This window comes from Hyla sarda, chromosome 4 (genome assembly GCF_029499605.1).
Source record: "Hyla sarda isolate aHylSar1 chromosome 4, aHylSar1.hap1, whole genome shotgun sequence".
NCBI classification, from domain to species: domain Eukaryota; kingdom Metazoa; phylum Chordata; class Amphibia; order Anura; family Hylidae; genus Hyla; species Hyla sarda.
This window is the reverse complement of record NC_079192.1, coordinates 214,803,232-214,818,741: the sequence shown is the minus strand read 5'-3', so window position 1 is coordinate 214,818,741 and position 15,510 is coordinate 214,803,232. Positions and strand designations below refer to the sequence as shown.

Sequence of the window (15,510 nt, the reverse complement as noted above, 5' to 3'; positions counted from 1 at the left end):
CAGATTGAAGACCACTGCGGCCTTCGTCATCATCCAGACCCCCCCCCCCCCCCTTTAGTTTTCTACTCACCTCCCCTCGGTGGGAAGGAAGGGTGAGCTGGTCCGGGCCATCTATGCTGCAGGGACCGTCCGGTGGGGAGGGTTAGTCTTTCCGGGCTGTCCATCTTCACCGGGAGGCCCTCTTCTCCGTTCCGCTCCGGCCCCGGACTGGTGACGTTGCCTTGACGATGACACGCACAGGGCCGTCCGTGCGCAGCCCGGACCAGCTTGCCCTCCCTTCCCACCGAGGGGAGGTGAGTAGAAAACTAAAGAGGGGTCTGGATGATGACGAAGGCCGCAGTGGTCTTCAACCTGCGGACCTCCAGATGTTTCAAAACTACAACTCCCAGCATGACCGGACAGCCGATGGCTGTCCGGGCATGCTGGAAGTTGTAGTTTTGCAATATCTGGAAGTCCGCAGGTTGAAGACCACTGAAAGGGATTGACAGGCGGTGATGATGAAGGGGGGGGGGGGGGGTAGTGATTACAGGGCGATGATGACGGGGGGGGGGGGTGGAAATGACAGGATGATGATGACGGGGGGTCTTAATGACAGGATGATGATGATGGGGGTGTTAATGACGGGGGGATGATGATGGGGGTGTTAATAACGGGGGGATGATGACATGGGGGGGATGATGTATTTCCCACCCTAGGCTTATAGTCGAGTCAATAACTTTTCCTGGGTTTTTGGGGTGAAATTAGGGGCCTCTGGTTATATTTGGGTCGGCTTATACTCGTATATATACGGTAACTATTTGCCGTTTGGTATATTTTTTTATTGCTCATCTGAGGGGCAACGAAGCAGGGCCGAGTTGCCACAGCCTGGCACACACTCTTACCCACCTTCCACTCCCAGCCTTTCCATGATTCAGTAGTCAAGAAGGGACTGGAAGGTGTGGAGCAAGCAAAGAGAAATGACATGGTGTAGCATGGCATTTCTCTTTGAAATACATTTTTATAAGTTTGACAACCACCATCGTCTCTAGGAATAGTATTTCCATTTACACCCAAACATCTGTCTACTAGTGTCTGCAAATATAACAAACTGTTAAGAAAACTGTAAGACCTCTAGATTGACTTTACCAGAATAAAGGTTAAAGTAATAGATGTTCATTTTCAGTAACTCACTTATTCATGTCTGTCATGTAGGAGGACGAGCAGTCAAGAAAAGATTTCTTTGTCCGAATACTTTCAGTGGAGTTCCAGAATGTAAGTGCTGTCATGTACAATGTTGATTTGGATGGTCATGATCTTGGATTCCTTGTGTTATCCCTTTTATGTGGTTGCAGAGATTAGTCAGTGTGTTAAGAACGGTCTTACATAAGTTGGCTCTCTCCATAAACCCTGTCAGGGCGTATGGACATTGTAGAGGGGTCTGAACACATTCTGAGCTAAAGTGGAGTGCTACTAACTGCATCTGCTGTCCTTGCTTTTCCATAAATTTCCTTTAGCAACTGCAGGGGAAAAGTCTGGATGGCCCGTGATAACAGCTGATCCTACCTGGCTTCACGTACAATAGATGTTTTCATTGGCCCTTGGCAAAAATGCCGCATGGGAATAGAACCATAGATTTTCCCCCTTTTTTTTTTTATTTTTTATAAAGAACCATTTTCAGCTGCAGGAAACTCAGGGGACTTCCTGCAACTATTCCCTGGAATGCCTGCCTGCGTTTTGTGTATTCCGTCAGTGTAGAGAGGAGTAGGCTGCACGAGTGTTGTAAAGGCTATGTACATATTAATGTACCACCCTTATTGCTTTCTGCTGTTAGCCATAGTGATTCATGTATTAGAAGCATGTTTAAGGAACTTGTGTTACTACTCATCTGTTATACAGTGCCAAATAGATATTCTGCAGAATAAAACACCATTTTTCTTTAAATCATTTTCTTTACAACAGGGCATGGTCCTAATCCATGATCTTGTGTGAGGCAATGATAATTGGAAAGCATCAGTAATGCAGATTGTGGTGCCTTAAAGGAAAACTGTCACATATTTTCTCCCACACTGTCCACATGTACTGGTGGATAGTGCGGGAGACGCTGATTAAAAAGGAGCCCTACCTTGGTCTCATCCACGCTGCCGTTCGCCCGCAATTGTAGTTTTAATCTCTGTGTATATCCTGCTGTAACTGGCAAAGGCGGGGCTTCTGCGGGCTAACGGACACCGACGCCAGCGCCGCTCATGAATATTCATCCCTTCTGTTCTCCCTCTCTTCGCCGCTCCTAACCAGAGGGAGGGGGGATGAATATTAATGAGCGGCGCTGACGTCAGTGTCAGTTGGCCCGCAGAAGCACCGCCTTTGCCAGTTACAGCAGGATATACACAGAGATTAAAACTACAATTGCGGGCGAACAGCAGCGTGGATCAGACCAAGGTAGGGCTCGTTTTAATCAGCGTCTCCCGCACTATCCACCAGTACATGTGGACAGTGTGGGAGAAAATATGTGACAGTTTTCCTTTAAAGGGCACTAAACGTATCCCCTATCCACAGGATAAGGGGAAAAGTGTCTAATCGCCCTGTACGGGGCTCCACAATTGGCACTATACTTACAAACTCCTCAGTGCTTCTGCCCCAGAGCACTACGGGCCCTGTAGAGGATATTATGGGGCCCAGCGGCAGACCCCCCCCCCCCCCCCCAATGATTAGACACTTATGCCCTATCCTGTGGATAGATTAGTTTAGTTCCCTGGACTACTGGGTATTAGAAAATAATGAAAATAGAAAAGGACTTGTTCTTCTCTTTTCTACTGGATCCACTTCTGACTTTGTCTTAAAAACTGCAATGGCAGTTTAAGAAAAATGGCAGACAAAAACTTGATAAACAAGATTTAGGTTAGCTTTACACTAGTTTTAATACCGAAGCATCCGTTTTAGGTCTTCGTGCTTGCAGTTAGTTGGGCAACGCTTGTGATACAAAATGTGATCTTAGACTAGTGTGAACCTAACCTTAGAGCATTTACGTCCTGTGTACAATTGCGTCCTGATAGCAGCCGGGGACCTGCCGGTAATGGCTGACATCCGCAATCACGTGGATGTCAGCCATTAAGCCCACAGATGCCGTGATCTGTACAGATCACGGCATCTGCGGCAATGCGCATACTAAAATAAATGATTGGATTGCCCGCAGTGCTGCCATGGCGATCCGATCATCTGTAATGGTGGACGGAGGTCCCCTCACCTGCCTCCGTCCATCTCCCGGCATTTCCTGCTCTGGTCTGAGATCGAGCAGACCAGAGCAGAAGATGACTGATAATACTGATTAGTGTGATATCCTATGCATTGCACTGAACAGTATTGGCAATCAAATGATTTCTATAGATATTCCCCTATGGGAACATAAAAAGTGTAAAAAAAATAAATAAATAAATAAGTTGGAAAATGTAATTTAAAAAAAAGTGAAAAATCCCCATCCCAAATAAAAATTGTCCGTTTTTCCCATTTTACCCCCAAAAAGCGTAATTTTTTTTAAATAAACCATATTTGGTATCGCCGTGTGTGTAAATGTCCGAACTACCAAAATTTTATGTTAATGATCCCGTAAGGTGAACCGCGTAAACGTAAAAATTCCAAAAATGCTTTTTGTCACATTTTATTTTAAAAAAGGGCTATTTTAGGTGGTCAAAATAGGGCGATTTTAGATTACTGATTTTGTTCAAAAAGTTTTAAATATTTCTTTAGCGGTACAAAAATATAGAAGTATCTAGCCATGGGTATCATTTTAATCGTATTGACCCACAGAATAAAGAACACGTCATTTTTACCATAAATTGTACAGTGTGAAAATGAAACCCTCCAAAATGTGCAAAATTGTGGTTTTCATTTAAATTTCCTCCCTAAAAAAAATTTTTTGGGGGTTCGCTTTACATTTTATGGTAAAATGAGAGGTTTCATTACAAAGTACAATTGGTCATGCAAAAAACAAACCCTAATATGGGTCTGTAGATGTAAATATAATCGAGTTATGGATTTTAGAAGGCGAGGAGGAAAAAACAAAAATGCAAAAATAAAATTGGCCTAGTCCTTAAGGTGAAAATGGGCTTAGTCCTTAAGAAGTTTAAAGGGGTACTCAGTTCAAATTAACTGGCTCCAGAAAGTTAAACCGATTTGTAAATTACTTCTATTAAAAAAAAATCTTAATCCTTACAGTACTTATCAGCTGCTGTATGCTCCAGAGGAAGTTTTTTCTTTTTGAATTTCTTTTCTGTCTGACCACAGTGCTCTCTGCTGACACCTCTGTTCATGTCAGGAACTGTCCAGAGCAGGAGCAAATCCCCATAGCAAACCTCTCCTGCTATGGACAGTTCCTGACATGGACAGAGGTGTCAGCAGAGAGCACTGTGGTCAGGCAGAAAGGAAATTCAAAAAGAAAAGAACTTCCTCTGTAGTATACAGAAGCTGAGAAGTACTGGAAGGGTAACGTTTTTAATAGTAGTTTACAAATCTAACTTTCTGGCACCAGTTGATTTAAAAAAAAAAAAAAATTCACCGGAGTACTGCCCAGGCGCTGTATTTAACGATCTCCATTCTGGCACTCTCCTGTAGATTTGGGACATTGAGCAAAAAAAAAATATATATATATATATATAAAGTATATATATTCCCTAGGTGCCCTGTTGCTTTATAATTTCTTTGGTTATAACTCAGGTTGTACTCCTAGGGGACTGTAAGATGTTAATTGCTTTCTCTGTATTGCCAAGAAATGCTCTTCATGTCTCTGATAACTCCTTGGTATTTCTTTTAATGACCACATGTAATATAATTATGACTATATAGCGAATAGTGTCTGTCACTGCATCTTTTATCAAATGACACCCTAATTGATTTAGTGCAAGACTTAAAGTCCACTTCTGCTTGCTGTTCACGTGAAAGCACTACTCATGCTAAGTAGATTGGTCAAAGCATTATAGGGACATTCACTGTTACTAGATCATACATGTGTGCATTAAACATTACCATTTTACTTCTGATGTATGAGGAACACCTACCTCTATCAATATTCAACCAAATAGACATTAGGGGATTTATCATTCCCTACAACAGCGCAGAGTGACACATTTGTCAAGAGTTTGCACAACATTTTTGCAAAAAGACTAAACTTGTTCCAAAGAAATGTGCAATTTTGCTGCTCTACATTGGTGCAGGGAATTATAAATGTCTACAAATTTGTTTGTATATACTCTGATTCAGTAATATAGTAAATCCACGTGTAGCGGAATAGCTGAGAAAAATTGCACAAAATCAAGCGGAAATGGACCTGGTTTCAGTTTTGAGCTCTAAAAATGCTGTGAATTTCTGTAATTCCATATAGGAATAAACCATTAGTGTTTGTTTTTCTTGCCTTATCTGCAATTGGTATTGATTTTTGCAGTTTATCTTAAAAGGTAATATATCTGCTGTGTGTGTGTGTCCATGGCCTTAAAATGATTTTAATGAGGATCTTTGGCAGGGATTGTGTATTAGCCATAAATACCCCTCATTGTACAACATCCATACCCCCCAACTGTAAAACCCTACTTGCCATATGATATTCACTCCCATTATTAGGTTCTTTCCCATCTGACTGATTCCCTGAATGGTCAGACAATCTATAAACCCTCATATCTCAGGAACTGGAGGGCGTATCAAGAAACTGTAAAAAGGTGTGTGTGTGATCGGGGCTATTTAATAACAAAACCTTTTTTTGTTTTTATTTGCTACAGGTCCTTTTTAAAGAAATCATGTTCAGTGTCCCTGCATTTCTGGTAACATTCTCTTTCTTCTTTCCCAACCTGTTTTGCAGGAAACGCGTAGAATTCATCAGTTTCATTATGTAAACTGGCCGGATCATGATGTCCCATCTTCTTTTGACTCTATTCTTGACATGATTAGTTTAATGCGGGATTATCAGGCTCATGAGGAGGTTCCTTTATGTATACACTGCAGGTACACATTTTTTTTTACAGAGTTGTATAATCTAGTAACAATATATAGTTGCCTGAACAAGACCATAAATGGAATATTATAATTAATTTTTTAGTGCAGGATGTGGAAGAACAGGAGCCATTTGTGCAATAGATTATACCTGGAATCTGCTGAAAGCTGGTGTAAGTAGCAGATATAAAGCCACTGTTGGGATGTCACTTGTCAGTTGGTATTAAAGCATTGCTGTCTTGTTTTTTATTTTAGAGGATACCTGAAGAGTTTAATGTATTCAGCTTAATTCAAGAAATGAGGACACAGAGGCATTCAGCAGTACAAACTAAGGTACACACTTGGTTTAGGTCACCTTGTACAGTTTATAAATACACATAGATTTACTCCAAATGAATGAGGTCACATGGGGTATTAAATGTTAGAGAACCAATCATCACATTGTTTGTACCCCCTTTAACCATTTAAAAACCCCTCCTAGAGCATTAAACAGTCGTTGCTACAATGTTTTTATAGTTGTTGCTTATGACTGTAATCATCATAAAATCCAGTTATAAAACTTGCTGTGCTGTATGCAAATGTGGTTCCTTGGGCGGTGCTGGTCCAAATAGTCCCTGTGCCCCAGGCTGTAATCATGCCTGTCCTGTCCTAAACACACCTACATGGGGGTGATTGACAGCCCTACCTTCATCATCCCGTATCCCATCTCAGTGTCCCCCAACAGGTTTGCCTCCAGCTGTTGTAAACTACAACTCCCAGCATTTGCATGCTGAGAGTTGTAATTTTGCAACAGCTGCAGGCACACTGTTTGGGTAACCCCCCCCCAGGGGATGACTACTAATCAACTATCTATATCTATGTACTTAGAGGGAGGGATATACCTAGCTAACTTTCTAATAAACAATCTACCTAAAGTGAAAGGAAAGGCTGTCCAGCACTTTCTCCTTTAGTCTGTCACTCACTTATTAGCTTTTGAAGTCTGGAGGCTGCACTCACTGCTGAGGAAGGGGGAATCCGGAGGCACTAGGACCTAGAGGCACTGTAATTCTGCAGATACCAGAGCTTGCTATGATTCTGGGCCAGCGCAAGACTTGAAGCAGAGCCAAAGAAGATGCCACAGTGCCTGGGCTGTCAATCACTCCCATGTAGGTGTTTAGGACAGGCGTGATTACAGCCGCATTTGCATTCAGCACGGGACATTTTATAACTGGATTTTATGAAGATTACAGTCATCAGCAACAACTATAAAAAAACATGGTAGGAAAGATTGTCTAATGCTCTAGGAAATGTTTTTAATGGTTACAGAGGGTAAAATGTCCCTTTAAAGAGTACCTGTCATTAAACCATATTTTCTAAACTAACTCCGATTATATTCCCTAACTACTCTTATCACCCCTCCTGCCCTCAAATGTTTCCAGCTTTCTGTATCATACCTTTCCCCTTGCTCACATTGTGTCAGCCCGAATATTGCTGGAAACCATTTTTCGGGGTTTCACAACTATTGTCCTTTTTATTACCTAGCTTTTCTGTGTTAAATCGAATTTTCTTCCAATTATTGGTTTACAATTTACTTTTCCATTTAGGAACAGTATGAGTTAGTACACCGTGCTATAGCTCAGCTGTTTTTGAAGCAGCTGGAAGTATATGAGAACGAGTCGAGAGAGACTGTGGATGACATGGTATGTAAAGCTGTATTTCTATATATTAGTGGTCTGTCCAGGGGGCATCCACACTTTCTAGAAGGCCTAAAACCTCAATATAAAACTATTGAGACACATATCTCCACCAAGTTCCCTAGTTATATTTTATTATGTGAATGTGAAAAGATTTTGGATGCCATATAGAAGCAGACTATATTGCTTAGACTTTGTCACTTAAATCAGGGATCTCTTTTGAGATGTTGAAATAAGGCACCTATCAAACTAACCACTACACGATGATCGCCACAATAGAAGGACTGTCTAAATTAGACTATTAAAATTGTTGTTTATTCTTCTATTGCTAGGATGAAAATTCTGAAAATGCAGTGAATTCCTTAGAGAATGACAAAATGGATTCTCCACCACCAAAGCCACCAAGAATCCGTAGGTAGGTAGAGGGGGCAAATATTTAATTTGATTGAGCAGATTTTCTTAGCCTAATCATGCCAAAATTTAGATCTTTCTGAAGGTGCCCATACACTGTAGACAAAAGTACCTGCCAACGGTCTAAGGCAGTGTTTCCCAATCAGGGTGCCTCCAGCTGTTGCAAAAGTACAACTCCCAGCATGCCCGGACAGCCAAAGGCTGTCCGGGCATGCTGGGAGTTGTAGTTTTGCAACAGCTTGATGCGTGCTGGTTGGGAAACACTGGTCTAAGGTGTATGGGGCCCCTCCGATAGGTGATATTGCAATGTGAGCTTAAAGGGGTATTCCAGGAAAAACCTTTTTTTTTCTTTTTTTCTATCAACTGGCTCCAGAAAGTTAAACAGATTTGTAAATTGCCAAAACAAAAGAATGTAGTATACACTCAATGCGTAACCGCCTACTAAGTTCCCGGCTGGAAGGGGGTCACGGGTCAGCACCTTCAGGAGCGCGGAGAGGCTACAACCGGTAGTTTCACGCTGACCCGTGACCCCTTCCAGCCGGGAACTTAGTAGCCGTTTACGCGGTGAGTGAATGCTACATTCTTTTGTTTTGGTATATTGGTACTTTATCTGGTCGCATGCACCCCGCAGGTACTAAGGAGTAACTGGACCCTGACAACCGCTGCAGTCCCCCAATCTTCGTATCACTCATATACGGAAGTTGCTCTCCCTTGTTTCTCTTCTCTCCTATACTAGTAGATTTGTAAATTACTTCTATTAAAAAATCTTAATCCTTTCAATATTTATCAGCTGCTGAAGTTGAGTTGTTGTTTTCTGTCTGGCTACAGTGCTCTCTGCTGACATCTCTGCTTGTCTTGGAAACTGCACAGAGTAGAATAGGTTTGCTATGGGGATTTGCTTCTAAACTGGGCAGTTCCCGAGACACGTGTCATCAGAGAGCACTTAGACAGAAAAGAACAACTCAACTTCAGCAGCTCATAAGTACTGAAAGGATTAAGATTTTTTTAATAGAAGTAATTTACAAATCTGTTTAACTTTCTGGAGCCAGTTGATATATAAAAACATTTTTTCTTGGGTAACCTTTTTAAAGATGTATGGCCTTCTTTTAGATGCTTGAATCCTTTTATTTGTTTTGCAGTATCTTTCCTATGGTCTGAAGTCTATTTTTGACCTGAACTGAGTTGCAGTTCTTTATTTTAATGACTTTTATATAAAGTGGTGTGCCTGCTGTTCCTATAACCTTGGGTTTCAGCTTTACAAATTAAGTCCTTGTGGCGATGTAGTAAAAAAGCAATTGCTGTGGTTTGATAGTCAAAGCAGTTCTACTTGAGAGAACAAGATTACTTCACTGCCCGAAGAGTTGAAACACAGTTCCATGGTATAGCATCAAAAAACTACAGTGGAAGTCATGTTCCTGAAATGGAAAATCAAGATTTTGGGGAATTCTGGATTAATCATTATTTCTGACACTTTTTTGTCTGTTTTGTTCTTAGAATAGTTGCCTTTTTAAAAGGAGATTTTCAAAGAACTATTCAGGAATATTTTCCTGAAGATCTAGTCCTTTTGTTCGGCCTACTTTTCACATTTATTTGTTTGAATAAAACTTCACAAGTCAAAACTAGGACACTTACATGATGTATCAGGACATCTTCATGATACAAACCCCTTTTAACCCCTTAAGGACGCAGGGTTTTTCTGTTTTTTGCACTTCTGTTTTTTCCTCATCACCTTCTAAAAACTCAATTTTGCACATACACACTCATATGAGGGCTTTTTCTTTGCACCCCCAATTGTACTTTATAATGACATCATTGATTGCACCACAAAAATTACGGCAAAACCAGAAAATTTTTTTTTTTTTACACTTTTAGTCCCCTTAGGGGACTTTTAGGAGGAATCATTAGATTCCTCATACAGATCAATGTGGTTCCATAGAACCACACTGGACCACCAGGGATGGTTCAAATGTCCCTTTAGACATTGCTGTCAACTTTGGCAGCAGCGATCTAAAGGGTTATTAACTGGCCGCGGTGATCTCGCTGCATGTCTGCTACAGGAATTAGCCGGGGGCCGGCTGGAATGGTGCAGGCTCTAGTCAGGAGCCCGCACCATACATAGCTTGCTGTCTCAGGATGAGCCGGCTCATCCTTACACGGCAACCGGTTAAAGACAGTAACGCTAGTATTTTTTTTACATTGCAGCCTGTTCTGGGCTATGACGCTACCAATCACTATTATGTCACTAGCTATGGGATACATGTACCCTTTTGCAGTCAGGAAATGAAAATGTCTTTAAATTTTAGGCTCCTTTTTAGATCTAAAAGAAAATTAGGTTATTAGGTTCCCTGTAAACTCTACCTACACGAGTCAGGAGATATTGTCACTTTCTGTACTTTTAATAAATGGGAATTTTAGAATAATACAGTGAAATAAAACAGATGACCACCATCTAAGACTCCGACTTGATTAAACATGAAGTGTAACATACTGTAGTTATATGGAGCATCTTCTAGCGTATTGTCAACTTTGAATCAATTGCTGTAGAATAGTCCATGTATTCCATGAGTGCGCCAGTATTGTCACACATTACTGTTATGAATGCTGCAATGTTTCTATTTCGGCTTCCTGGAAGAAAGTTAAGTGTTGTCTATTTTTGGCGTAAGTGCTGCATTCCACATGCCTGGCACCAAAGCTGTTTGATGTTTAAACCCCACGCTCTTTAGACTTGAGGGTTTTTCTTTGGACCCTTGCCAGGAACCTTCCAAAGTCTTGTTGAATTCAGTTCTTTGTATCAAGCTACATTTACACTTTCAGTGCTGCTGTCATCGATCCAAGAAGGTTTATCATGTACTATTCCAGTAGATTTGAAGTGTAGCTCCACTTATACAGAGATGTTTTTTTTTTTGTTTTTTTTTAAACAGGCATAAAAATCCTTTCAGTTAACCTGTAGCATTTTCAGCAGATAGTTTTACCAACAAAACAGCACTTGCAATCTGGTGCTAGAAAGTAATTTAATGTGAGGAAGCACTATAAAAAAAAAAAAGTTTTGTGCTTGACCTCCGCATATACAAATGCCATATCAGGGATGTGGAATTCTTATTGCCCCACGCCCAAGACATGCAGTTCCGGGCACCGGTCAGGTGAATTTTTCCGGCCCTTAGCCCGGCTTTGGGCAAGCAGGGCCGGACCTAACAAGCACAGTGGCGCTCACAAGGGTGTATGAAGCGGGCTCCAGACTCATGCTCGCTCCATACTCTGCAGCCCTCGGCTGTTCTCAGTAGCTGGGGGCCACCGCTAATAGCCAGCTTGCGGCGATCGCCGCGGCTGGCTATTAACCCTTTAGATCGCCGCTATCAAAGCTGACAGCGGCTTCAAAAGGGACATGTGACTGCTCCCTGGTGGGCTAGTGGGGTGGATCGACTTCAGCATGATGTTGTAAAAAAATTTAATTTTTTACACTAAGTTGCTGGTGCTTCCCCATACTTTTTATTTTCACAAGAGGTTAAAGGAAAAAATTGCCTCCAAAATTTGTAACGCAATTACCCCTTATGTGGGCGTAAAATGCTCTGCGGACGCACAACAAGGCTCGAGAGAGAACGCCATGTACATTTGAGGTGATTGCACAGGGGCTGATCGTTACAACGGTTCTGACACAAACACAAGAAAAATACCCACATTTGACCCCATTTTGGTAAATTTGACCCCATTTTGACCCTCACAGAACGTAACAAGGGGTATAGTGAGCCTTAACACCCCACAGGTGTTTGAAGAATTTTCGTTGAATATGAAAATTTTAAATGTTTTCACTAAAATGCTGGTGTTATCCCAAATATTTCATTTTCACAAGGGTTTAATAGGAAATAAGCCCCACAAAATGTGTAACCCCATTTCTTATGAGCATATAAATACCCCATATGTGGATGTAAAGTGCTCTGCTGGCGAACTACAGGGCTCGGAAGAGAAGGAGCGCCATTGGGCTTTTGGAGAGAGAATTTCATTGGAATTGAAGGCCATGTGCGTTTATAAATCCCCCATGGAGCCAGAACGGTGGACCCCCCCCCCCCCCACATGTGACCCCATTTTGGAAACAACACCCCTCACAGAACGTAATAATGGGTGCAGTGAACATTTACCCCCCCACAGGTGTCTGACATATTTTTGGAACAGCGGCCCATAAAAATGAAAAATGTTAGTTTTCATTTGCACAGCCCACTGTTCCAAAAGTCTGTCAAACACCTGTGGGTTGGAAATGCTCACTTCACCCCTTATTACATTCCGAGAGGGGTGTAGTTTCTAAAATGGGTCATGTCACACATGGCCCCTGACTTCTATTCAAAACAAATTCTCTCTCCAAAAGCTTTCTCTTCTGAGCATTGTAGTGCGCCCGCAGTGCACTTGACGTCCACACATGAAGTATTTCCATACTCAGAAGAAAAGGGGTTTACAAATTTTGTGGGGGAATTTTCTCCTATAACCTCTTGTAAAAATAGTAAATTTGGAGGGGGGGGGGACGGACTGCACTTTAGTTAAAAAAATTTTTTTTTTTTTATTTACACATCCGACTTTAAGGAAAAGTCGTCAAACACCTGTGGGGTGCTAAGGCTCACTGTACCCGTTGTTACGTTCCTTGAGGGGTGTAGTTTACAAAATAGTGTGGCATGTTTTTTTTTTTTTGTTTTTTTTTGCTGTTATGGCACCACAGGGGCTTCCTAAATGTGACATGTCCCCAAAAACCATTTCCGCTAAATTTGCTTTCAAAAAGCCAAATGTGACTCCTTCTCTTCTGAGCATTGTAGTGCGCCAGCAGAGCACTTGACGTCCACATATGGGGTATTTCCAAAAAAGAAATCGGGGCACAAATTTGGGTTGGGGGCGGGGGCGGGGGGGGGGGGCACATTTTCTCCTATTACCTCTTGTAAAAAATTGTAAATTTGGGGAAAAATGCATTTTAGTGAAAACATTTTTTTTAAAGGGGTATTCCAGGCCAAAACTTTTTTTTATATATGAACTGGCTCCGGAAAGTTATAGATTTGTAAATTACTTCTGTTAAAAAAAATCTTAATCCTTCCAATAGTTATTAGCTTCTGAAGTTGAGTTGCTATTTTCTGTCTAACTGCTTTCTGATGACTCGCGTCCCGGGAGCTGTCCAGCTCCTATGGAGATATTCTCCCATGATGCACAGCTCCCGGGACGTGACATCTTCATTGAGCAGTTAGACAGAAAACTTCAGAAGCTAATAACTATTGGAAGGATTAAGATTTTTTAATAGAAGTAATTTACAAATCTGTTTAACTTTCCAGAGCCAGTTGATATATTAAAAAAGTTTTTGCCTGGAATATCCCTTTAATTTACACATCCGACTTTAATGAAAAGTTGTCAAACACCTGTGGGGTGTTAAGGCTCACTGTACCCCTTGTTATGTGCCTTGAGGGGTGTGGTTTCCAAAATAGTATGCCATGTGTTTTTTTTTTTTTTGTTTTGTTTTGTTGGCTGTTATGGAACCATAGGGGCTTCCTAAATGTGACATGACCCCTAAAAACCATTTCAGCAAAATTCACTCTCCAAAATCCCATTGTCGCACCTTCCCATCTGAGCCTTGTAGTGCACCCACAGAGCACTTTACGTTTACATATGAGATTTCCTTACTCGAGAGACATTAGGTTACACATTTGGGGGGGGTTCTCCTTTTACCCCTTGTACAAATTCAAAAACTGGGTCTACAAGAACATGTTAGTGTAAAAAATGGAGACTTTGAATTTTCTCCTTCACTTTGCTGCTATTCCTTTGAGAACACCTAAAGGGTTAACAAATAATATGAATATCATCATTTTGAATACTTTGAGGGGTGCAGTTTTTATAATGGGGTAATTTTATGGGGTATTTCTAATATGAAGACCCCTCAAATCCACTTCAAAACTGAACTGGTCCCTGAAAAATTCTGATTTTGCTAATTTTGTGACAAATTAGAAAATTGCTACTGAACTTTGAAGCCCTCTGGTGTCTTCCAAAAGTAAAAACATGTCAACTTTATGATGCGAATATAAAGTAGACACATTGTATATGTGAATCAATGTATAATTTATTTGGTATGTCTATTTTCCTCACAAGCAGAGAGCTTCAAAGTTAGAAAAATGCTAAGTTTTCAAATTTTTTATGAAATATTGCATCAAGAAAAGAATCAACAAAAATTTACCACTATGATAAAGTAGAACGTCAAGAAAAAAGTTTCTGAATCAAATTAATAAGTAAAATCATCCCAGAGTTATTAATGCTTAAAGTGACAGTGGTCAGATGTGCAAAAAATGCGCAGGTCCTTAAGAAAAAGAGGTACATCTAACATGTTTCAGCACTTGTGCCTTAGTCATATCTATGACTAAGGCACAATTTTCTAAATATGCCGTGCACCTCTTTTCCTGATGTGTGTGTTTTTATTTTTTTTTATCTGACCATACCCAATTACCGATGTGCAAGCTACTTTGTTGTGCTGGCCGTATCTCTGATTGTTACACGTATGCCTTTGGTACTTCCCTCTGCAGTCCGAGTACTTACAGACTTGTCTGGAGGAGAGGAGCTGATCTTGTTGGCTTGTTTATATCAGACCAATGGCATGGTTATACTCCTGTCATTAGTGGTGAGTTTCATACAGTGACTTCGTGGGGTACGGCAGGTGCAAAGCGGTGCTGACCAAGACAGGCACGAGAGATAAAGTAAGGAACGGTTTATTAGATAAAATGTGACTCGTTTCACCGCACTTGCGCGGTTTCATCAGGCATGACAATACAGGCTAGGGAGAGGCATTCTATACAGAGTAATTTAACCCCTTCACCAACAGCAAGTATACTGGGTAAATGAACTCCTTCTCATACAGCTGTAGCAACATAGCTTAGTGTTTTAGGTAATCCAGATCCACTACTAACATTGATTTATATAAATAACAGGGAAGAACAGATAAAAATATGAAAAAATATATAAAAAGAGAAAATATGTATAAAATATATACAGTGGTCCCTCAACATACGATGTTAATCGGTTTCAAACGGACCATCGTTTGTTGAAACCATCGTATGTTGAGGAATCCGTGCAATGTAAAGTATAGGACAGTGATCTACAACCTGCGGACCTCCAGATGTTGCAAAACTACAACACCCAGCATGCCCGGACAGCCGTTGGCTGTCCGGGCATGCTGGGTGTTGTAGTTTTGCAACATCTGGAGGTCCGCAGGTTGAAGACCACTGTTAGAGAAAGTTGTACTCACCTGTCCCTGCCGCTCCGGACCGTCACCGCTGCCCAGGATGTCGCCGTCCATCGCTGTCGCGTGTCCCTGACGCCATCGCATGTTGAATTTATTGTATGTCTGGGCCATCGTAGGCGACCACCACCGCGACACCAGTGCCCACGGCGGGGGGGGGGGAACGACCCACTGGCAGAGCGGCCCCAATGCCACTCAAACCAGTCTATGGGTCGCACTTCTCCA

General features: G+C 41.4%; 1 protein-coding gene across 2 annotated transcripts in view; it reads left to right on the top strand.

Annotated features, from left to right (window-relative positions):
• The window catches only part of PTPN12 (protein tyrosine phosphatase non-receptor type 12), a 77,577-nt gene that overhangs the window by 46,669 nt on the left and 15,398 nt on the right, over positions 1–15,510 (top strand). For both annotated transcript variants that reach the window (XR_008892616.1, XM_056573480.1), the window contains exons 7-12: positions 1,192–1,251; positions 5,822–5,964; positions 6,059–6,125; positions 6,208–6,285; positions 7,536–7,631; positions 7,958–8,040. Coding sequence is in view for 1 of the 2 variants with exons in the window: in XM_056573480.1 (XP_056429455.1) it covers positions 1,192–1,251; positions 5,822–5,964; positions 6,059–6,125; positions 6,208–6,285; positions 7,536–7,631; positions 7,958–8,040 (527 nt within the window). In the remaining variant the exon portion in view is untranslated. The remainder of the gene's footprint in view (positions 1–1,191; positions 1,252–5,821; positions 5,965–6,058; positions 6,126–6,207; positions 6,286–7,535; positions 7,632–7,957; positions 8,041–15,510) is intronic.